We start from the raw sequence: 25,351 nt of genomic DNA on the forward strand, positions 1-25,351 counted from the left end.
TCCAGGAGTAGTTTTATGACCCTGGTGGTAGTGTGACCCTTCTTCTGTACCATGAACCCGAAGAAACACTCATTAGAACCCGACTGACCCCCTCTTTGACCTTTAAAAATAGATGAATTGAGAACCGAAAGTGTCTAATAATACCAAGCTGAGTTTTAATATATAAGTGCCTCTAAGTGCATGCGAGAAACACGAAGTAAAGATGAATAAGAACACTGAAATATATTAACGGAGAAAAAATTATACAGAAGAAAACATGACACTGAAATATAAATGCTATGAGAGTGAAGTTACTGAGGTTCAATGATAGTGCTTTAAAGTGTATTCAAGAAACAACAAGTAGAGATAAATAAGGACAGTGACATTATGATAAAGGACAAAGGATGAGAAGGAGGGGGAAGAGGAGGAGGAGAAGGACGTAAAGGAGAAGGGCGTAGAAGAGGAATGGAGAGGAGGAGGAGGAGGAGGAGGAGGACGTAGAGGAGGAGGTTGGAGAGGACGACTGTGATGTACTGAGTCACGAGCACGAGAGAGAGAGAGAGAGAGAGAGAGAGAGAGAGAGATTCACCACTTCCACCAAGACAAACCCACACACACGCTCCCCATAATAACGGCATGTGACCTTGAGTGTTATTACGGGACGGCGCCACCACAGAAAGAGAGAGAGAGAGAGAGAGAGAGAGGGGAGGTGGGGGGGATTGCTATGACGCCAGCAGAAGACACGTGGGTTTTAATTCTACTGATCCTAATGTAACAAAGAGGGCCACATTCTCAAACGTTCACACACACACACACACACACACACACACACATGGAAATTTAGACAAATACAGATACGGAGACGGGACCACACTAGCGTAAGCCCAGGCCCTGTAAAGCTACAACTAGGTAAACACACACACACACACACACACACACACACACACACATTAGATAAGGCTTTCGTAGAGGTTGTGTTAGTATTTCCATGGGTAGTTTTATGAGCCTAGTAATCGCTTGACAAGGCTTTTGCACCATGAACGTGAAAAAACACAAAAAACACTCATGAAAACCCGATTAATCTCCTTTGTGACTTTCGGAAATATTTTTTGTAGGAGCCGAATATGCTACAGCAAGGCCTAAAGTTGCAGATAAACATTACCACCCTATTGACGCAACTTTGAGGTCAGAGGTCATCAGGTTCTCTTTCCCCTGCTAACCTCAAGAGGCATTCGACCTTGCCCACATAACCTGTTATTTACCATCATTACGCCTCGGGCAGGTAGGCGTTGCAGGTTATGGTGTTCTGAGGCTGTGTGGCAAGTCTGTTTTTACGGCAGTTTCTTTTTACCCCCATTTAAGCAGAGTTTGGAATGTGATTTTAATAACTATGCTAATCTGCACTTTGCTTACGAACACGCTCAGGTTTATGTTGTCAGCTTGGGTCAGACTTAAGTGAACAGACTATAGCAGTATTGGTTTTGAGTGGATGATGTCTTTGCTTTCAATATGTCATCTTTTTTTACTAACCTTCAGATCACGAGATAAAAGTGAATACGTAAAAAGTAAATAAGTAAAGTCAGTAAATTAGCAAGTACATGAATAAAGTGAGTGATGGATAAGGAAATTCGTAAGTATACAATAAAAAGTAAGTATAAAGTAGATAAAGTTAGGAAATCAAAGTAAAAAGTGAAGTAAAAAAAGTAAAGTAAGTAAAAAAGTTAAGCAGTAAAATAGGCAAAAAGTAAGTAAAGTAAGAAAGAAAGTTAAATAAGTAAAAGAATTTAAGTTCATAGGTAATTTGAAGAAGACAAAACAGAAACAAATAATACTACATGTGACTTAAGGGGACTAGAAACATTGCTTTCTTTCATTTGAGGAGACAATTGCATAACACAACAACAACAACAACAACAACAACAACAACAATAATAATAATAATAATAATAATAATAATAATAATAATAATAATAATAATAATAATAATAACAATAATAATAAAATGATATAAAAAACGAAAAAATAATGAATGTTTTTGTGCGCCTGAAAATGTTTGTTTTCGGGTGGACTATCACGTAATGAGAGCAAAGATAGAGTTGATAAAGAGAAATGGTTCGATTCTCTCTCTCTCTCTCTCTCTCTCTCTCTCTCTCTCTCTCTCTCTCTCTCTACTGATTAGAAGTATTGCTTGTAAACAGACAATCTATAAAATCAGACGAAAAGACTTTAGACGAAATGAAAGCAAATAGAAAAATAAAAGTCAAATGCAAGGTAGCATGGAATCATATATACCTTTTTATTGATTAGTAGTATTGCTTGTAAACAAACTATACTATAAAATCAGACGAAAAGACTTTAGACGAAATGAAAGCAAATAGAAAAAAAAAGTCATGTGCAAGATTATTATGAAGCATCGAGTCATATATCTCTTTACTGATTAGTAGTATTGCTTCTAAACATACAATACTATAAAATCAGACGAAAAGACTTTAGGCGAAATGAAAGCAAATAGAAAAAAAAAGTCATGTGCAAGATTATTATGAAGCATCGAGTCATATATCTCTTTATTGATTATTAGTATTGCTTGTGAACAGACTATATGATTGAAGACGAAATGAAAGCAGATAAAAAAGAAGTTAAGTACAATAGTATCACGTCACGTGGTCATGTATGTTTTTTTTACCTGTAGTGATTAGAAGAAAGAATAGTGGTTGCAAGTAGAGAATTATATGATATCAAATAATTGTAAAAGAAAATCGAATAGCGGGAAAAAAAAGTCGTAGGTGAAATAGAAGACAAACAAGGAAACAAAAGTGAAATACAAACCCACGTACGAACTTACACGCTGCGACAGTAACTTAACACCACCACCACCACCACCTCCACCTCTACCACCTCCACCACCAACTCCACCTTCACCACCTCCACCACAAGCACTATCACTACCCCCACAAACACCACCACAAACACGATCACCACCACCACAAACACCATCACCACCACCACAAACACCATCACCAACACCACCACCTCCACCACCAACTCCACCTTCATCACCTCCACCACAAGCACTATCACTACCCCCACAAACACCACCACAAACACCATCACCACCACCACAAACACCATCACCAACACCACCACCTCCACCACCAACTCCACCTTCATCACCTCCACCACAAGCACTATCACTACCCCCACAAACACCATCACCAACACCACCTTCACCTCCTCCACCACAAGCACTTTCACTACCCCCACAAACACCACCACATACACGATCACCACCACCACAAACACCATCACCAATACCACAAACACCACACAACCACCACTATCATTGTTAACACCAAAAATGACACCACAAGCAACGCCACCACCATCAATACCACCACTTTCCGACATTAACACCATAACTTCTACCGCCCCCCCCCCTCACCCCCATCCCCATCATCACCATCATCACTTTAACCCAACATAAGCTCAACCACTTTCACCACTACCATTACCACCAACAATATCACCGTTACTACCACCTCCACCACCACTAACATAACCAAACGCCAACACCATAATCAGCACCATTACCACCACCACCACCATCACCACCGCAAATCAAAGCCCCACTTCACTACCGCCACCACTACCACCACCTCAATCACCTCCAATCAATCACCAGTTAGTTTCAAGTTACCACACAGCCCCGTTAACAAGAACAACTCTCTCTCTCTCTCTCTCTCTCTCTCTCTCTCTCTCTCTCTCTCTCTCTCTCTCTCTCTCTCTCTCTCTCTCTCTCTCTCTCTCTCTCTCTCTCTCATCTTACACAAGTTATATTTGCACTTTTTACTCTTAAACAGAAACATTAAATTCAGTGATCATTATAGCCATTCCACGCTTTCTCTCTCTCTCTCTCTCTCTCTCTCTCTCTCTCTTGACCTCGATTGTCACCTCTTTTTTCCCTTGGGTCACCTGTCTGTGTGTGTAATCGGCCACCTGTGCCTTAAAATCTACCTATTCGTGGCTATTCTTTCCTTACTGTTACATACACTTATCGTAAAAATGTGTTGTGTGTTACCTTGGGTCTACATTGTTACTGGTCACGTTACTGATCACCGTCATTTTGGTTCATGTTCTCAGACGCTTTCGGCTCACACAGCAGATTTTTTTTTTTTTTTTTTTTTTACAGCAAAGGAGACAGCACAAGGGCACACAAAAAAAGGAAACAACAATAAAAAAAAGTCCGCTACTCGCTGTTCCTGTAAAGAATCCGAAGAGGTGGCCGAAAGAGCTGTCAGTTACGTGAGAAGAGGTGTCCTGATACCTTTCCCAAGACCACAAAGGAGATGAGTCGAGTTTTCATAGGTGTTGTTTTTTGCATTCACGGTGCAGAACCCTCGTCAAACTGTCACTAGGGTCATAAAACTACCCATGGAAATACTGACACAACCTCCACGAAAGAAACCAAATGTGGATGTGTGAGCCCCGGAACACTGACACAACCTCCACGAAAGAAACCAAATGTGGGTGTGTGAGCTCCGAAATACTGACACAACCTCCACGAAAGAAACCAAATGTGGGTGTGTGTGAGCTCCGAAATACTGACACAACCTCCACGAAAGAAACCAAATGTGGGTGTGTGAGCTCCGAAATACTGACACAACCTCCACGAAAGAAACCAAATGTGGGTGTGTGAGCCCCGGAACACTGACATAACCTCCACGAAAGAAACCAAATGTGGGTGTGTGAGCTCCGAAACACTGACACAACCTCCACGAAAGAAACCAAATGTGGGTGTGTGAGCTCCGAAACACTGACACAACCTCCACGAAAGAAACCAAATGTGGGTGTGTGAGCTCCGAAATACTGACATAACCTCCACGAAAGAAACCAAATGTGGGTGTGTGAGCTCCGAAATACTGACACAACCTCCACGAAAGAAACCAAATGTGGGTGTGTGAGCTCCGAAATACTGACACAACCTCCACGAAAGAAACCAAATGTGGGTGTGTGAGCTCCGAAATACTGACATAACCTCCACGAAAGAAACCAAATGTGGATGTGTGAGCCCCGAAATATTGACACAACCTCTACGAAAGCTTTACCAAATGTGGATGTGTGAGCTCCGAAATACTGACACAACCTCTACGAAAGCTTTACCAAATGTGGATGTGTGAGCTCCGAAATACTGACACAACCTCTACGAAAGCTTTACCAAATGTGGATGTGTGAGCTCCGAAATATTGACACAACCTCCACGAAAGCTTTACCAAATGTGGATGTGTGAGCTCCGAAATATTGACACAACCTCCACGAAAGCTTTACCAAATGTGGATGTGTGAGCCCCGAAATATTGACACAACCTCCACGAAAGCTTTACCAAATGTGGATGTGTGAGCTCCGAAATACTGACACAACCTCCACGAAAGCTTTACCAAATGTGGATGTGTGTGAGCTCCGAAATACTGACAACAACCTCTACGAAAGCTTTACCAAATGTGGATGTGTGTGAGCCCCGGAATACTGACATAACCTCTACGAAAGCTTTACCAAATGTGGATGTGTGAGCTCCGAAATATTGACACAACCTCTACGAAAGCTTTACCAAATGTGGATGTGTGAGCTCCGGAATACTGACACAACCTCTACGAAAGCTTTACCAAATGTGGATGTGTGAGCCCCGAAATACTGACACAACCTCTACGAAAGCTTTACCAAATGTGGATGTGAGCTTTACCAAATGTGGATGTGTGAGCTCCGGAATACTGACACAACCTCTACGAAAGCTTTACCAAATGTGGATGTGTGAGCCCCGAAATACTGACACAACCTCTACGAAAGCTTTACCAAATGTGGATGTGTGTGAGTTCCGAAATATTGACACAACCTCTACGAAAGCTTTACCAAATGTGGGCGTGTGAGCTCCGGAAATACTGACACAACTTCTACGAAAGCTTAATGTGGGTGTGTGAGCTTCGAAATACTGACACAACCTCTACGAAAGCTTTACCAAATGTGGATGTGTGAGCCCCGGAATGTATGAAAATGTGGGCTTTAAAATACTCACGTACCTGCAGTTTAAATAATTTCTTAGCCAAACACTGAACCCGAGCGTTTTGATTGGGAATACATGAGCTTTAAACAGACATTCGTTGACGCGGGTGAGTAAGGAATACGTGCCACAATTACTCAAGGCTTAGAGAGTTTCCTGTCCGAGTCAGGCGTGCAAAACATTCTAACTGTATCGTGACCTATTTTCCCTGGACCGTCGGCACCTGTTACTAGGGAAAGGCGGCTCGGCGGGGGATTAAATACAGATTATGGAAAACCGGTTCCCAGGAGAATGTAAAGCAAGGTATTTAAGTATACGTAAGAGCGACACTTGTTTTATTGTTGTTTGTTATGCAAATTTACTGTGAACTGTATCATGTAAATGCAAATATGTTGTCTATGGTGTCTGGTGGTACATGAGGCATATGGGTTGTGTGTAGTTATTCATTGATAATAAAGGATAAAAGTTGTTTCTTGTCAATATAAAGAATGGTGTGTAGGGTCACGGTGTCTGGTGATACAAGAAGAATATGAATTGTATGTTGTTATCCATGTAAAAATAGAGAGGATGACGTGGTTGTTGTTTTTATCTCTGCCTAAAGATTGACGTGTAGGAGTTATTCATTGATAATAAAGGATAAAAGTTGTTTCTTGTCAATATAAAAAATGGTGTGTAGGGTCATGGTGTCTGGTGATACAAGAATATGAATTGTATGTTGTTATTCATGTAAAAATAGAGATTAAAGTGGTTGTTGTTTTTATCTCTGCCTAAAGATTGACGTGTAGGGGTTATTCAATGATAATAAAGGATAAAAGTTGTTTCTTGTCAATATAAAGAATGATGTGTAGGGTCATGGTGTCTGGTGATACAAGAATATGAATTGTATGTTGTTATCCATGTAAAAATAGAGAGAATAAAGTGGTTGTTGTTTTTTATGTCTGGCTAAAGATTGGCGTGTAGGGCTTGGGGTGGCGCGTGGCAGAGCGCGGCCGAGATCAAGCAGCAGGCAGGCAGGTATAGGTAAGGAGGCGCACGAGCGTAGGTAGGTCGTGGTGGACGAAGAGAAAGTTGTAGAGTCACGACAGACAGTCTGCTCTGACAACACTGTAAGGGCAACCACCACCACCACCACCAGACTTACTACCATCACCACCACCACCAGACTTACTACCCTTACCTCCCCCCCCAACCACCACCACCACCAGACTTACTACCCTTACCTCCCCCCCCAACCATCACCACCACCAGACTTACTACCCTTACCTCCCCCCCCAACCATCACCACCACCACCAGACTTACTACCTCCCCCAACCACCACCACCAGACCCCCAACCATCACCACCACCACCAGACTTACTACCCTTACCTCCCCCCCCAACCATCACCACCACCACCAGACTTACTACCCTTACCTCCCCCCCCAACCACCACCACCACCAGACTTACTACCATCACCACCACCACCAGACTTACTACCCTTACCCTCCCCCCATCTCCACTAGCCCTAGCCTTGACGCCATGGCATAAATAGAGTGGGTACGAGAGAGAGAGAGAGAGAGAGAGAGAGAGAGAGAGAGAGAGAGAGAGAGAGAGAGAGAGAGAGAGAGAGAGAGAGAGAGAGAGAGAATGTGGTAGTTCAGGAGAGAAGACGAGGGGGTGAAGTAAATTAATGCAAACTTCATGAGCGATGCATTTTGGAATCTGAACCTGTTTGAGAGGTTTTAAGGGTAACTTAGGTCTTAGGGTAACGCAGTCAACTTAATCGGGAATCAATAACAAGTCTCCCAGTGCATATCCCAATCTCTCTTATCTTTACGTATTCTAAGCTCGGGTCAGTGTAATAGGCAAGAATGTTACTACGCATGTTACTACAGTTAAATGGGTAATATGGCCGGTAGGTGGGCGAGATGGCGGTTCGGTTGGTGAGAGTAGCTACATAAGTGGACCAGGGGCGAGAGGCACGAGATAGGAGGCAACTGCATGCGGGGAGGAGGGAGGGGAAGCGAGGCAGGGCTGAGAGGGCCATATTCTTAAACATTTCAGCGCCCAACAACACGTAATTTACTAGTCTTTCGTGGGAGTCTAGGGCATATCCAGGGGTAGTTTTTATGACCCAGGTAGTAGTCTGAGCATTCTTCTGTACCGTGAACCTAAAAGAACACTCATTAGAACCAGATTAACCTCCTTTTTGGCCCTTGGAAATAGTTGGTGTGAGGGGTGGGAGCAGCTGACAATATCGACCTGAGCGTGTAGATTGTAGAGCGCAGGGCATACCAGGGCAGGGGTAGTCATGGGAAGGGTAGGGGAGAGGATGCTGCAAGGGGTGACGTAGGACATGGCTGGGCAGGGCAGAATAGGAAAAGTAGGAGGATGTTGAAGGTTAGTGAAGTAAGACAGCAGGGTAGGATTAGTCATAGCAAGGGAAGTGTGTGTGTGTGTGTGTGTGTGTGTGTGTGTGTGTGTGTGTGTGTGTGTGTGTCGAGATATACAGAGGGGCAGGGCAGATCAGGTTAGGCAGGTATAAGCATTGCAAGTTCTAGATAGGGGTAGGGAAGAGCAGGCAATTTGGGCAGTGTTGCAGCTCATTGTGTGTGTGTGTGTGTGTGTGTGTGTGTGTTTCAATTTTCGTCCCACTCCCTAACTCATAACCCTATCACGCCACGATCTCAGTTATGTCACCACACCGCTACTACATCGCCGCTACACTGCTAATGCCACTGCGAGCCGAGGCCAGCGGAGGGCAGTGATGTTGTAGACTCTGTAGTTGGTGTGAGTGCGCGTCTTTTTATGCCCTTATCAGTCTTCGCTACACCCCCTTCCCCCTCACCCTAGCTCCGCCACTACACCACTTATTAAAGGGTAGCGTTGCGATAGACAGCGTTGTGTTGTGTATGTACGTGCGTTGGTTCGTCTTTCTTTATCAGTCTTGGCTTTACCCTCTCTCCCTCACTCCCTCCCTCACACACACCCAACTCTACTGCCTGTCTTCTGCCTCCCCAGCCCCCCTCGGCACCACCACCCAGCCAGCCAGTTCCCAGTGAGCCCTCCTCTGATCGTCGTCACTTCCTCGCCACCCGCCACTCGCTGCGGTCACAACTTGGGAGGACGCGGGGCACCGGCAGTTTGGGTTGCGTCGATGTGTGGTGCAAGGCGAGGGAGTGCTGACACGCGTCCATTAAAGCTGTAAATCACGTAAATGAGTGAAAACGTGGATTGGAGTGCGTGATGAGCGGCAGATTACTACCTGAGAGAAAACTTTTGACGTCTCCGCTGTTCTCCATTCAGTACGTTGAACCGGTAAAGTGCCATTGTGAAAGAGAAACTTGCTAAACTCACTACTACTACTACTACAACTACTACTACTAAGTGTGTTTCGCGGTTGGTGGCGGACGGGAAATACAGTGTTCTTGGAGTGTTGTAAAATCCCTATACCTCCCTCCTATCCTCTCCCTCCCTCACCCATCTCCGGAAGTGTTGCTGATGGCTGTTGCTCCTGTTGATGATGGTGTTGCTGTCTTCGGGGCGTGTGTGTGTCACCGCTAACGTGTGTGTTGTGTTGGGTCGTGTGTTGCAGTGTTGCCAGTCGTGGTGTTGGTGTCGCCTCAACCCGCTGACATGAGGTAAGTTAGGGCGCTTGTGGCTGTGGTGTTATCGAGGAGGTGGTGATACCCTTTGTGTGTGTGTGTGTGTGTGTGTGTGTGTGTGTGTGTGTGTGTGTGTGTGTGTGTGTGTGTTCTCTCTCTCTCTCTCTCTCTCTCTCTCTCTCTCTCTCTCTCTCTCGTTCCATTCACACACACACACACACACACACACACACACACACACACACACACACACACACACACACACACACACACACACACACACACACACACACCTGGGCATGCCATTCATTTCCCGCCTATTGCCGTGTTTCCTGCTCAGCCGCCGCGTCGAGACAGGTGTTCACGAGACATAGGCACTGAGCTGTTACGAGAAGAATAATGAATGAAATAAAGAAAAGAATGATAAATTAAATAAAACAAAAAGATGTTCTGTATTATGACCTGATTCTGAAAATTGCCAGTCACATATACTTTTCTTTATCCGTGAATCGTGATGTGTCGCTGCGCAAAGTCTCCGTGTACAAAGGTGGCGAATCACGGAGTTGCAGTAGTAGAAGTAGTAGTTGCAGTAGTTGAAGTAGTAGTTGTAGTGGTAGAAGTAGTAGTAGCTGTGGTGGTAATACGTATGTGCATGTTGCGAAACCTTATCTTCCCAAGCAGGCCAGTCAGCATAAAGGCTTGCCAGCTGCACCGCCCCCCCACAGGGTGTTCTTGCCAGTTTGTACGCGTCATTCTAATACTCACACCAGAAAAAAGAATAACCTCGAAATATTGAGACGAGGTTTAAATATGAGCTCGTGTCAAAATATGAACTATTAAACAGTATACATTTTATAAGTTTTATAGGTTGCTGATTCACACGATGTCTTGCCTTCGCCCCGTTTTCGTACGGATTTCGCTCGTAAATTATTTTTTAACTGGATTTAAAAGTGTCTCTTTGAATGCGTTTCGTCATTCGTATGGCTTCGCCTGGACGGATTGGTTACTTGTGGAAGATATCTCTGATGAACGAAATGTATGCGTATATGGAGACGTTCCTCATCCCTGCCGTCAACAGACAGGACTCTTCGGCCCAGGAGACTGACATATCTAAGTTGACCCCTTTTGGCAGCAGATGTTGGGAAGGCTTATACCACTTATCTTCTTATTACCGGATGTATGCACACCTCACGTCATTCACACCGCAGAGTGAGCACTTGTGTGAACAGTGCAGTTTGTCGGACCGGCCGGAACTACTGAGCGGATACAACTGATTACAGGACCCGGGGAATGCAAGTCCTTGAAAGGCATGCTCCTTCAGAACCTCGGCCTGTAGAGCGGATATTCCTCCTCGTCCTTGTCTTACGGTAAAGGTGATGATGGTGAGAGACAGACGAGCCTCAGCTAGTCATCATTTTAATCGATATGTGAATTCCAGTCAATCAGTCCATCATCCCTCATTCTGTATTCATCCTTCATTCAGCCAGTTAGTATAGAAGTTCCAACTAGTTTGATAGTCAGTCATGACCCCCGTCAGTACGAGAATCCCAGACAGTGTCACAACCCACTCCCGTTAGCCCGACACATGGCGCCACTATAAACACTTGCCTGCGCCATGACGGGTTGGGGCCGAATACCATCCAGGCCCCTCAAGCAAGCCTACCGGCGCAATAGGCGGAGACGTAAAAAAAAAAAGAGAAAAAAAAGTTAGACAGTCAGTCAGTCAGTCAGTCATGCAATATTATGAACCCTAGAGTCAGTCAGTCACTTATTCAGTCCGTCTCATATATTCAGTCTTCAGTCAGTCTCTCAGTCCCAAATTTATTCAGTCAGTCAGTCGTCACCCTCTCAATACAGAACCCTATAGGTCGTCAATCATTTATTCAGTCAGTCAGTCATTACCCCGTCAGTGCATGAACCCCATTCGGTCATGCAATCAGTCAGTCAGTCAATCGGTCATGCAACCAGTCAGTCAGTCAATCACCCCCATCAGTGCAGGAATCCAGCAGGCTCAGACGCCCCAGAGCAAGTCCACAGGATCAGGAATGCCGCCCAACTAGACCAGCCAGCCTCGTCCACACCCTCCACAGATGTTGGGTACTCACGTGTGACCTTGACGTACTGGAGGTGTGGGAGGCGCCCGGGGCTCTAGCTGGCAATGGAGCCTTTCATAACGACGTAGTTCATGTGGTTCTGTTAGGGAAAGAGAGATAAGGAGTAGGGGCCAATTTCACAGTTCCCCATGATGGGTTAGTAAGCTCCCAAACCAGTACCAGAGCCTTCGAAATTTCCTTGTTTAGTGTCTGGTGTTTATATTTAAGTTCACAAATTTGATGAAACTATACAGGACAAGTCTTGTGTATTTAGTGTGGCATCGAAGACCTCACCATTTTGGATTGTATGGGATTCTATAGTTTGGTTCGGGCTGTTACGAAGACACTGTTGGACTGTGAAATCGGCTCTTAATGATGTAATAGGCGAAAGGAAGAGTGGATGGGAATCTTAGTAGCCATTAGAGTGCAATTGAAACTTTTATATCGGCCACGTAACTCTGTCAGGGAAAAAGTTTATTAGGGTGGAGAAGAGGTCGTGAGAAAGAGGGAAAGTATAGAGACTACTTTGTTATATTTTACTGATGTGAGAGAAGTCCGCAGCTTTCGGTAGATATAATTAAGTCTCTCATAACTGCCTCGCCCATGTAGCTGTCAGTGAGAGATTGGGTTCTTAATAAGTTGACAGGATGAGGGGAAGTGTAAGCAGTTTCCAGATCCCATGATACGCAAAGAAAGGGATCGAATGTTTTTTCTTTCTACTCAATACTTTAGTAACATTTTTTATATATATTGTGTTGTCTCAGGGAAAATAAAGGAGGTAATGTATACTTCCCAGGCGCTTCCTATTCACAGCTTTATTTATATTGTGCTGTTCAAGAAGTTATGGGAAGGGGAGAGATAAAGAGAGAGAGTGTACTTTCCTAACTTTTCCCATTCCCATACTTGTTGATATTGTGCTGTTCAAGAAGTTATGGGAAGGGGAGAGATAAAGAGAGAGAGTGTACTTTCCTAACTTTTCCCATTCCCTCATTTGTTGATATTGTGCTGTTCAAGAAGTTATGGGAAGGGGAGAGGTAAAGAGAGAGGGTCTTCTCATTCCCACACTTGTTGATATTGTGCTGTTCAAGAAGTTATAGGAAGGGGAGAGGTAAAGAGAGAGTGTCTTCTCATTCCCACACTTGTTGATATTGTGCTGTTCAAGAAGTTAGGAAGGGGGGAGGAAAGAGAGTGTCTTCATTCCACACTTGTTGATATTGTGCTGTTCAAGAAGTTATAGGAAGGGAGAGGTAAGAGAGAGGTCTTCTCATTCCCACACTTGTTGATATTGTGCTGTTCAAGAAGTTATAGGAAGGGGAGAGGTAAAGAGAGAGGGTCTTCTCATTCCCACACTTGTTGATATTGTGCTGTTCAAGAAGTTATAGGAAGGGGAGAGGTAAAGAGAGTGTCTTCACATTCCCACACTTGTTGATATTGTGCTGTTCAAGAAGTTATAGGAAGGGGAGAGGTAAAGAGAGAGTGTCTTCTCATTCCCACACTTGTTGATATTGTGCTGTTCAAGAAGTTATAGGAAGGGGAGAGGTAAAGAGAGAGGGTCTTCCCATTCCCACACTTGTTGATATTGTGCTGTTCAAGAAGTTATAGGAAGGGGAGAGGTAAAGAGAGAGGGTCTTCTCATTCCCACACTTGTTGATATTGTGCTGTTCAAGAAGTTATAGGAAGGGGAGAGGTATAGAGAGGGTCTTCCCATTACCACACTTGTTGATATTGTGCTGTTCAAGAAGTTATAGGAAGGGGAGAGGTAAAGAGAGAGGGTCTTCTCATTCCCACACTTGTTGATATTGTGCTGTTCAAGAAGTTATAGGAAGGGGAGAGGTAAAGAGAGAGGGTCTTCTCATTCCCACACTTGTTGATATTGTGCTGTTCAAGAAGTTATAGGAAGGGGAGAGGTAAAGAGAGGGTCTTCCCATTCCCACACTTGTTGATATTGTGCGGTTCAAGAAGTTATAGGAAGGGAGAGGTAAAGAGAGAGGGTCTTCCCATTCCCACACTTGTTGATATTGTGATGTTCAAGTTGTTATAGGAAGGGGAGAGGTAAAGAGAGAGGGTCTTCTCATTCCCACACTTGTTGATATTGTGCTGTTCAAGAAGTTATAGGAAGGGGAGAGGTAAAGAGAGAGGGTCTTCCCATTCCCACACTTGTTGATATTGTGCTGTTCAAGAAGTTACAGGAAGGGGAGAGGTAAAGAGAGAGAGAGAGAGTGTACTTTCCTAACTTTTCCCATTCCCTCACTTGTTGATATTGTGCTGTTCAAGATGTTATAGGAAGGGGAGAGGTAAAGAGAGAGGGTCTTCTCATTCCCACACTTGTTGATATTGTGCTGTTCAAGATGTTATAGGAAGGGGAGAGGTATAGAGAGAGGGTGTACTTTCCTAACTCTTCCCATTCCCACATTTGTTGATATTGTGCTGTTCAAGATGTTATAGGAAGGGGAGAGGACGAGAGGTAAAGAGAGAGGGTGTACTTTCCTAACTCTTCCCATTTCCGCACTTGTTGATATTGTGGTGTTTCAGAGATGTAGAACGGAAAGATGAAAGGAAAGCGTGTATATTATCCTATAAACACAAACACGAAAACTAAGATTGATTCCCAAACTACTTCCACCACCACCACCGCTACTACTACTACTACGACCACTACTACTATTACAACTACTACTATTACTACTTTCCGATAGACAGAAACAACACTAAGTCACTTTACGAAGATCTTCAGCACACAGGTAGACAAGACGACAGGTAGACAGGTAGATAGTAGTTAAGGTAAGGTTAGGTTGGACTTCCCTTGAATAATCAAGCTACTTACGCCACACCTCTCTTTTTTTTTTGTTATTTCACGTTTTGTTATTGCAGGCCAAAGCCACCAATGTTTGAAGGTTATCTGGCCGGCTGTTCGTATTTATTTACCGTGAAAGTGTTTGATGGTGTCCTCAGCGACCATATAAGGCTCTGGCGTGAGTGTGCTGTGAAGGGCACCGGATGACCGACGGCTGGCGGCAGGGAGGAGGGGAAAAAGAGGGAGATAGAGAATGAGGATGAAAAGTGGGTTAACAGAGGAAGCGAGGATGTGGAATATTGAAGGAAAAAAAAGAAAGTTCCGTTTAGTCGGCGCAACATCTGTGGTCATATGCCGGAGAGAGACAGAAGGGGAAGGAATTATAGGAGAAGGAAACAGACCTCAGGAGACGGGACACAACCCCCGATTAATACCTGGTACCCATTCACTGCTGGGTGGACAGGGGCGTAGGGTATCGGAAAAGCCGCCCAAATTTTTACACTCCGCCCGGGAAGCGAACCAGGGCTCTCTCGATTGTGAGCCGAGAGTGCTAACCACCGCACCACGAAGCCCCCCATGGTGAAGGAAAGGGGAGATGAAGGAAAGGAATGAAGGGAGGAAGGAAAGGAAAGGAAATGGGGAGCACGGTAAAAGTAAATTTGGGGTCATACGCTATAGCCGCTCGTGGCCTGTGGTGGGTAAGAACCGTAAGATCCCACGACCCCGGGACGCAGGGCAAGTGTGACATCCAGGTTACCACAGATTTTTCTTTTTTTTTCTTTTTAATCAAGGGTAAAGTACGAAGAGGATGTGGGTTAGTGGTGAAGGTGCAGATGGGGAATAGGAAAACAGCAGGAGTGTACAGTTGTATGGTGTAGGTTCGTTAGTTGTTCTGGTGTACCACAGATTAAATTGCTTAGGTCTCTCTAGGAAGTCATTTATTGACCAGCCCGGAAGGAAAAATGGACAACTGGGTGAGCTGCGCGCCAACTGGTCAGGATTCGAACCCAAGCCCAAGAGTGTGCTATTTAGAAAAGGAAATAGTGAGATAGGAATTGCAGGGAAGAACACACACACACACACACACACACATCATTTGAGAGAGAGAGAGAGAGAGAGAGAGAGAGAGAGAGAGAGAGAGAGAGAGAGAGAGACTCCACACATTCCCGCACACCACCAAGAACACCACAAGCCAACCCGCACAGCATACCTCCACATCGTCGCTGTCTTTCCCGCGTCGTCATCCGCCATACAGTCACGTCTCCTGAACTATTTTTTTATCCCTTCTAAGCCTCTCAACCATCACCGATAAATAAAACATGTATAAAATGAGCACAGCGTATCCTACCCGCCTTGTTTTCACATCGACATAACTCGTTTCTCTTCGCCATCGATGAAATGAAATCTATAAACAAACAAACACATAGCGCACTGCATATCTTCGAGGAGTCAAGGTCGTCGCCGTAGAGTAGAAACTTGACATACTTTCAAGAGCCGCCGCTGCTGGTTCCTGCGGGCGCTTTCCCATCCCCTACGGAGGTGCCTCGTCCCCAGCGTGTTTCTGGCGGCCCGGCTTTTCGCTTCCAAACATCTGCGCTATTCTATTCCCAAGGGGTCGCCAATGCCTATAGTCAGACCGTTTCAGATAGTCCGTTTGTAGGTTCAATCCCGCGGGTCCTTTCCTCCTCTCTGCTCTGCCACACAGCCCCAACACCTATCCCTTCCTTTCATATGTTAGCTATAGGTAACATATGATAGGGAAAAATAAGTGTTGGGGCTGTGTGGCAGAGCAGAGGGGAGGAAAGGACCCGCGGAATAGAACGCCCAAACGGACTATTTGAAATGGTTTGACTATAAGGGAGAGGACTGATTGAATTCTTGCGGGTTTGAGGCGGGCAATATCCGAGGAGACCGCCTGATTTTTGAAACGTCGTATTAGTCTTCAACAATGCTGTGGCTGATTCGTCTTCTTTGACCCGTTTATCAAGGCGTGGTTAGCTGGTTTTGTTGATTTATTATATAACTTTTACGACTGAGTTTGTAATATGTCGACTTCACCGTGAAGATCCACCACTTGTAGATAACTCGATCCCCAAAAATGGAGATAAAAAGTCAAACTAGCCACATAACTGTTGCACACACACACACACACACACACACACACACACACACACACACACCGATGCTTTTGTGTACGTAAAAATAATGTTATGTGCACTTCTTCAAACACTGCGATAGGTAAATATGGTGCAAACACGAAAGCACGGATCCCTTTATCCTGTGTGACGACTGTTATGATCGGTTGTTGGAGGCGATGACAACGCTTGATAACGGCAATGAAGACGACGACGATGACGAGTAAGATAATGATGACAAGGGAAGTGTTATTCTCGCGGGTCTCAGGCCAGGGTTGCGGCGCCAAGTCGTTCATTATCAGTCGCGACAGAGAATGTGCACTTTTTGTTTTTGGATAGTTAAAAGCGTTGCGAAATATTATTGTTGATGAATAATTTGATTTCGGTTCATTGTTTTCGTTTTTATTACCTCTTTATTTGGTTACTTGTTTTACTCTTTATATACTTCTTTTTCTTCTCTTTGTAATGTAAGAAAATAATATCATTCAAACGGCACAAAACCCGAAATGGAGAAAAGGAAACGAATGCGAGAATTAAGCTCCTTCTGAACTCACGTGTCTGTGTTCCTCCTGCTGGACACTGCTGCTGCTCCTGCCAGGACACCTGATTGTGGTTATCATAGGTGATATAACGATATAAAGTAGCAGTTGTAGTAGTAGCAGTTGTAGTAGTAGCAGTAGTAGTAGTTGTAGTAGTAGTAGTAGTAGTAGTAGTAGTGGTAGTAGAGGTAGTAGGCATGAGGGTGAGGATAAACTTGATAAGCTATCTGTTCATTTTCGTAACATGTTGTGTTAGGTTGCTGGTGTGTGGGCGTGAGACAGACCCAAGACGCGCGCGTGTGTGTGTGTGTGTGTGTGTTTAAAGATTTTGTCCCTCCGCGGAGGGACCATTGGTCTTTGTCGGGTGACAGTCCATGAAAAGGGTGCCGACAGAGAGAATATCGGCTGACACCGACCGAGTCCGTCTGGCGATGAGGATGTGTGTGTGTGTGTGTGTGTGTGTGTGTGTGTGTGTGTGTGTGTGTTCTCAATTTGTTGCTTTGCGGAGGCAGTTTTATCTTATCAGCCACGATAACCACAATCTGGTGTCCTGGCAAGAGTGTGGGGTTAGTGTGGGTCACGGGGTAACATTGTACTAAGCCTTACACATTGGTATGTCTACTTTATAGGCCAATGGCCCATTGATGAGGGTAACAAAATTACAATAAATTCATTTAAGTGTATCCTAAAAATTCGTTTTTAACGAGAGAAAATGGTGTTTGCAGCGGTGCCTTAGAGTGATATTACCCGTGGCATGAACTCAACCATGCGTAAACAACGCGTATACTTGCGGGGTTGAAAGTGTCATGGTCACCGCCAGACTGGACGAGTTATATGACTTCTTCCATTCTGTTCCTGGAAAAGTAATTATAGTTTTATTATGTGCTATGATACCTGGGCAAGCTTGGGGAAGATAAATTGTGGTAACCCGGATCTCAAACGCCCTGTGTCCTTAGGTTTTGTTTTATTGCCCACCGCTGGCTCAGTAAAGAGTACTACGGAGATGAGCACCGAGGTCACGTGATGGTTAGCGCATGCCCCAAATTTACTTTTACCTCTATGATAGTGACTTAAATTTATCTTATCTCATATCACAAAAATATTTTTTCTGTTATTACTAAAATTCGAATATCAACGTTTGTGAATTGCGACACACACACACACACACACACACACACACACACACACACACACACACACACACACACACACACACACACACACACACATATTTAAGGAAAAGTTGGACAAATACAGATACAGAGACGGGACCACACGAGCATAAGCCCAGGCCCTGTAAAACTACAACTAGGTAAATACAACACACACACACACACACACACACACACACACACACACAGCCAAGCGATGCCTTAATCACGTGCTCTAATTATGTACTTGCCGGGCGGCGATTGGTCCGGCAAGGCCCCGCGGCGGTCTCTTAGCAAAACAGAGTAAGGACGGTCGTTGAAGGTCGCATCCATAAAAGCAAACTTTCTCTTTACTGGACAAACGGCAAAGAACATAAAGAAAAAAAAATGCGTGACGAAACCGCAAGAAGAATTTTACTATCTCATAAACAAACAACGAGTAACAAGACGCGAGAGAGGACACAGGCATGTACATTTTTTCCACCTCTAATAATGAGAATTCCACGAGAGTAATGTTATGTCTGTCAGTACCATGGCGCCTTTACACTGCCACGTTAATTGAATATTGTACAGTGTATTCAACAGTGACCTTAATGACTATGATAAATCTAAAATGAGGACGAAAAGACTGATTGATTGATAGTTTATTGTTGCAAGTAAACAACAAAGGAGAAGGGAGGAGCATGCCATCTCAACCCCCAGGCAGTACAGAGTGTGATTATACAACTAAGGATACATGTGGAAGTAGCACCAGGAAACTAAAAAGATACGATGGTAGGGGACAAGTGCTAGGGAGAAAGATGGGGTGGCGGGGGTGGGGGGGTTGGCAACGATAATAAATATATGTTAAGTAGACTGTCATAAGCATATATCTTAAATTATTATGGTTAAGATATATTAATAATCGATTCACTTAATTGATATACCACTTCTTGAACACTGATATAGGAAACTAATTCATAATATCCATAAATCAGTTGTAGATTATATTATTTTCTGTGATCTGACATTGTTTTTCTCTTTGTTCTTTACAGGGGCGAGGGTTGGGCACTCGACGGCGGTGGCGGACGAGGGCGAGGAGGAGCACGGGAGGGCGGCAAAGGGAAGGAAGAAGAGAAAGCCAGCGTGCAGACCGCTAGCCACGCCACGGAATTCGGCTGGCTGTTCCCTCCCAGCGAGGCGAGACGACGGAGTCTAGTCGACACCGCGTGGCTGCGAGACTTCAGGCGAGACATCGAGGCTCTGCAGACTGAGATCAAGAGGCAGACGGCGTGTGTGTATAACGAAGTGGAAACGATCTGTCACGAGGACGCCGCTGCAGGAAAAGACAGTCACAGTGAGGTCAAGGGGCAGGACGAGTGTGTGCATAACGAGAATACGAGAAGTCACGAGGACGCTACCAGAAGAGAAAGCCACAGCGAGATTGAAAGACTGCAGAGCGAGCTGAGGAGACACCCGGCGTTTGTGTGTCGAGGTGAGAGGACGAGACACAATGAGGGCCTTTTAAGAACAGAGTGTCATAGTTTAGAGTGTTGTGTCGCGGTGAACGGGGACGAGAGTGAGTGTTGCAGCCCCGTCGCGGTGAAGTGCGAGGAGAGGCTTGTTGCTCCTGCCAGAGTAGCAAGTTGTGGAGAGCTCGCAGTCAGCTCGTCAGTGCAAACACGTGAACTGGACTCGAGTCGGGTGGCTATTTCCAACGAGATGGCCAGCGGCGGGGAGAGTAACGGTGGAGTCTCTAACCGGGGACTGGGATTGAAGGAGGAAGGAGAATCATCACATTGCCATAACGTTGGGGAATCCTCTGGGAGTGAACTGTCATGTGACTTAGACTCTGGCTTAAGCACGTTTGGAGATGATGCTGCAAAGTGTGATGTATACAGCAAACTGCAGCACAAGAACACTCAAAGATCTGCAAGTGATGAGGACTCTTGTGTGGGCGAAGGGTCATTCCTGTCAGACTCCGGCCTCAGCACGTACACGAGTGGCAGCGTGAAGTTTGACACCTACAGCAGCATGCACAGCGACATCTCGAGGGACAGCGGGATATTCACAGCAGACGACACAAGCTTCATCTCCGAGGCTCCTGGGGACGTGTCACTTCTTCAGGAGCTCGGGGATGTGCTGAGTGACGAAGAGGTGTCCCTTGAGTCCTGCATCCCCTGCGGGTCCCTGCCTCTGAAGGAGATAGGGCCAGGAATCAAAGGGGATGTTGGCTATAACGTGTGGTTGAAAAGGTTTAGCAGCAGTAATGATCTGTCAGAAAGTTCATGGGGCTCGTACGAGTGGGAGGTGAAAGAGGACGGAGAACACGGCCACAAGAGTTGTTCGTTTGGTTCCGTAAGCCCCGTTGTTGTGAGGAGGAAAAAATGGGACTCTGAGGATGATGGCGGTAATGTACTGTTTCGTGAGGAGGAGGAACAGACGGTGAAAGAGAAACCGTGCAGTGGCTGTGAAAAGACGAATGAAGGAGTGAAAGTAACGCAGTGTCGCGCCTCTCAAAAACTGAACGAAGGTGTGAGCGTAAAGGAGTGTGCGGTGTGCAAAAACTTATATGAAGAACCTGAGACGAAACAGCGCAGTGCCAATGAAAACCGAAACAAGGGCAACGACGTGCAGGCCGATTTGTGCGTGACCTGCAGGAAGCTTTACCAAGAATCTCCTCTAAACCTACTCCTGCAGACACAGAGAATCTCGGCAATGGCAAAGTTCAGTAAGTCGTTCCAGGGCCTCAACAAGCGGGTGGAGGACCTGCGCTCTGGCCTGGACAGCCTCTTCGGGGAAGTGAATGAGAGTAAGCACGAGTTCTTGAGCCTGGAGCGGCGGACCACGCAGCTGTTGGCCTCCACTGTCTCATCACGTCACCGCCTGGCACGCGTTCGAGCTCTCACGCTACTTGAAGATCGCTTGCAAGAGGAGTGGTGGGAGGCCTATGACCCCGGCAGCGTCCCCTTCCACGAAAACTACATCGTATAGGCAACGCGTGACTTCGTACGATAAACACTTTCAAAGGGTCGTATTACAAGACGTATCGCCGCCCAAGAATACATATTTGACAAGGCTTTCGTAGGAGTTGTGGGCATTTCCAGGGGTAGTGTGAGTCTTCTGTACCATGAACCTGAAGAAACACTCATTAGAACCCGACTGACCCGCTCTTTGACCTTTAGAAATATGGCCCTGGTGGTAGTCTGACCCTTCTTCTGTACCATGAACCTGAAGAAACACTCATTAGAACCCAACTGACCCGCTCTTTGACCTTTAGAAATATGGCCCTGGTGGTAGTCTGACCCTTCTTCTGTACCATGAACCTGAAGAAACACTCATTAGAAGCCGACTGACCCGCTCTTTGACCTTTAGAAATAGGTGATGTGAGAAGCGAGCATGTCTTGTAATACCAACCTTTGTATGGCGTGAGCAATATATTTGTATACTATGGAAGCTCATGCACAGCGTTGTAAGTTCCTAGAAATGTTTAGTTCATATTATAACGGAAATCATAAGTTACGTGAGTGAAAACATTGATGACGAGATGTGATATGATGTGTGTGTGTGTGTGTGTGTGTGTGTGTGTGTGTGTAACCGACCATCTAATACGCGGTCATTTTTGCTACTTTCGGCCAGCACAACACGCACGCAACATCGAGACCCTGTGACCTTTTTTTCTTCTTCTCGGTAATTAAAGCAGTTGTGCACATTATGACTATTTTTTTCCCCTGCCGTAGATGGCCTATATTGCCTCCTCCCCCTTTGATGGCGGCGATGAAAGTGAGGAACAGTACGAGAGATAACAGAAAAAAAGTGAAAATACTCTCAACCCAGTCTGTCATTCTCGCTATTATTTACCTTGTGAAAGTCGCTTCTATCTGTCTGTCTGTCCATTTATCTGTCTATCTATATACCTGCCAGTCTGTCTGTCTGTATGTATGTATGTCTGTATGTATGTCTGCATCTGTGTATGTATATATGAATTTATCTATCGATCTATCTGTTTTTTCTGTGTTTATCTATATCGAGAGAGAGAGAGAGAGAGAGAGAGAGAGAGAGAGAGAGAGAGAGAGAGAGAGAGAGAGAGAGAGAGGATGTAGTATCTATTGTCCTCTTCGGTAAAAAAAGAAATATAAGCTAATGTCAGAACACTTAGCTTTAATAGCAGGGCCCGCTTGGTAATTTCCGCCTGACAAGATTATAAACACCACTAGACAATGCTTTCCTGCCGCTGTTTTAATTTAATGAGTGATTGTCTTCGGTGTGTGTGTGTGTGTGTGTGTGTGTGTGTGTGTGTGTATGTCGAGATGTTGTAGTGTTGCTTAAGTGTTGCTCGCCTCAAGGGTTCAACATAACTTATTGGGGTCTTCCGGAGTGCTGGAACCTCACGCCTTTTGTGTCTCTTCAATAATGAGACGAAGAAAACGAGTGTACTAAGATTCTCGCACAGGTAGACAGTGAGGGGACGAGGGGTGAAGAGTGAAGGTGATTTTGTAGAAGAGGGAGACTACCAAAGCGAGAGATCAAACAGCTGACGCAATGACCAGCAATCCTTTCCTCACAGCCTCTTTTCTTTACAACATAGGAAGCAGCTCAAGGGCTACAACAAGAACAACAACAACAACAACAACAACAACAACAACAACAATAACAGCAATGGCAACAAAAAGTCCACCAGGCGCTGCTCCCTCAAAATAAAAGAAGAAAAAATAATTAGTGGCTAAAAGAGAGGCTAATACCGGAAAGAGAGATGTCTAGGTACCAGATGCTTTTTTTTTAACTATTTTGTTTTTATACTTATCAACGTGTTTTTAGTTTGTCTCTCTCGATGGTCAAAACGTCCATGGCTGCTGGCTAACTAAATGCCTTCACAACCTTAGCAAATTCTCCGTGGATCTTCAGTCAAACCACGATTTCCGCTAGCGTGGTTCTCATTTGTTTCTTGCTATTGCTGCTGATGATGATGGTGAGTAATACCGTCTTCCTTTGGTGAAATCTACCGTAGCTTTGGAAGATTGTGGACACGTCAGAAAACCACGGAAATATGAGAACCACGCCAGCGGAAATCGTGGTTTGACTGAAGATCCACGGAAAATTTGTCCAGTGTAATAGCTCCTTAATGCCAACTATTGCGTCTTCATCCTTATCAATGTTTTTTTTTTTTTTTTTTTCAGTCCGTCTCTCTTACTGGTCCAAACTTTCCCTGGCTAACTTAACTACACGCGCAGCTGTAGCGTATGCCCCGAACTTCACTTGTTTTATCTCCCGCTGGTCTAAACTTCCCTGCTACTGGCTAACTACGCGGATCAAACGCTTGTTCCCTTTTTCTTCCCCCTCCACTGCACGTAACTTCTCCCTCCTGTCCTCAAGCGTCTCTAAACCTTCAATGGAATTACTTACGAAAGGAAAATACATCCCATACGAAACCTTGTGATCTTTTAACTGAAGATGCAATGCCACCCAATTTGTATTGACATTAGAAAACTTTGTTAGATTACTTTTTTGGAGTCTTTGAAGAGTTTCTTTGGTTCGAAGATGACCGAAACGAGCAAAAGAAAAAGATGCAAGTTAAAGTAAGCCGCGGCCACGATAAGAAACAAACAAACTGGCAGATACATACCCAGACAAGGACAGTCGAGGAGTACGGTAAGACAAACACAGTCTCCCAATAAAAAGGAGCACGGGGAGATAAGAACACAGTGAAATAGAAAATGAAGCCCCAAAACAGGCACATTATCCGTTGAGGAAGGAAAACTACGGTAACCCAAGAATAGTGTCTCCTCATAGGAAAGACACAAAACAGAGACGCCACATACGCATAAGGAAAGTAGTTTATAGTACGCCAATAACACAGCGGGAAAGACAACGAAACTAACAAACAGGTACATTACACAAACATAGAGGAAGAAAAACTACAGTAACCCAAGAATAGTGTCTCCTCATAGGAAAGACACAAAACAGAGACGCCACATACGCATAAGGAAAGTAGTTTATAGTACACCAATAACACAGCAGGAAAGAAAACGAAACTAACAAACAGGCACATGACACAGACATAGAGGAAGAAAAACTACAGTAAGCTAAGAAGTGTCTTCTCATAAAAAAAAAAAAATAATTAACCGACACAAAATATATGGATGAGGAAAGAAGAGTTATGGAGCGCCAGGAGTAGCGTTTCCACATAAAGTAAAGTTGAGGGAATACGTTATAGCTGCGCGTGGCCTCGGTGCAAAGCTTTGTTACATGGACCCTTGAGCCTCATAAAAAAGGGGATAACTCTTTGAAAAAAACAATAAAACAGGCACAATACACATGCATAAGGATGAAAAGGTAAAAACACTCTCCCCTTAGGAAACAAAACCAACAAAGAGACACAATGCACATAATAAGAGAAGAGTTAAAAAAAAAAAAGGTCCAGGAAATTAAGAGAGAAAAAATAACGAAAACAGGGACATTGTACAAGCATAACAGAGAAGGTTCAGCCAGGTAAGACTATATCGAGTGATTTTTCAAACGTCGTGTTAGTCTTTCCTAACAATAACGTGGCGGATTTGTCCTTTTAGACCCGTTTATCAAGACGTGGTTAGGGTAGGAGAGAAAAAGGAGAGGAGAGGAGAGGAGAGGAGAGGAGAGGAGAGGAAAAGAAAGGAAAGGAAAGGAAAGGAAAGGAAAGGAGAGGAGAGGAAAAGAAAGGAAAGGAAAGGAAAGCGAAGGAAAAGAGAGGAAAGGAGAGGAGAGGAGAGGAAAAGAAAGGAAAAGAAAAGGAAAGGAAAGGGATGGAGAGTGAAGGAAAGGAAAGGAAAGGAAAGGAAAGGAGAGGAGAGGAGACAGGAGAAAAAAGATAAAAGAAAAGAAAAGAAAAGGAAAGGAAAGGGATGGAGAGTGAAGGGAAGGAAAAGGAAAGGAGAGCGAGGGAGGGAAGAGCAGGGTGCCACCGATCTGTGTCCTCCCACCTTAGTTAGCTCTTTGGGTCGGGGAGATGGGGAGAAGATTTTATTTTGTTGATTTTTTTATATCACTTTTTACGAGTGAGTTTGTAATATG

General features: G+C 44.7%; 1 protein-coding gene and 2 long non-coding RNA genes across 7 annotated transcripts in view; 2 read left to right on the forward strand and 1 right to left on the reverse strand.

Moving 5' to 3' along the window:
- Positions 1–22,016, forward strand: part of LOC127006160 (uncharacterized) — a 42,512-nt gene extending 20,496 nt beyond the window's left edge. Inside the window, exons 2-3 of one of the 4 annotated variants that reach the window (XM_050875698.1) lie at positions 9,030–9,313; positions 19,360–22,016. In XM_050875698.1, the coding sequence (XP_050731655.1) occupies positions 9,255–9,313; positions 19,360–21,298 (1,998 nt within the window). In that variant the 5' untranslated portion in view covers positions 9,030–9,254 and the 3' untranslated portion in view covers positions 21,299–22,016. Of the gene's footprint in view, positions 1–8,802; positions 9,650–9,938; positions 10,981–19,359 lie in introns of those variants that run through there. The other 3 variants (XM_050875699.1, XM_050875697.1, XM_050875696.1) reach the window with 3 other exon arrangements.
- Positions 4,560–5,212, reverse strand: LOC127006166 (uncharacterized). The gene is made up of 3 exons (XR_007759135.1): positions 5,012–5,212; positions 4,853–4,958; positions 4,560–4,640 (listed from the first exon to the last, which is right to left on the reverse strand). It is a non-coding gene; the product is annotated as an uncharacterized LOC127006166 (long non-coding RNA).
- LOC127006164 (uncharacterized) lies at positions 10,987–18,391 on the forward strand. 2 transcript variants are annotated; one of them, XR_007759132.1, is made up of 5 exons: positions 10,987–12,740; positions 13,172–13,393; positions 13,466–13,613; positions 13,759–14,000; positions 14,163–18,391. It is a non-coding gene; the product is annotated as an uncharacterized LOC127006164 (long non-coding RNA). The 2 variants fall into 2 exon arrangements; XR_007759133.1 differs by lacking the exon at positions 13,466–13,613.
- Positions 22,017–25,351: the final 3,335 nt, after the last annotated feature.

This window comes from Eriocheir sinensis, chromosome 32, assembly GCF_024679095.1.
Source record: "Eriocheir sinensis breed Jianghai 21 chromosome 32, ASM2467909v1, whole genome shotgun sequence".
NCBI classification, from domain to species: Eukaryota; Metazoa; Arthropoda; class Malacostraca; order Decapoda; family Varunidae; genus Eriocheir; species Eriocheir sinensis.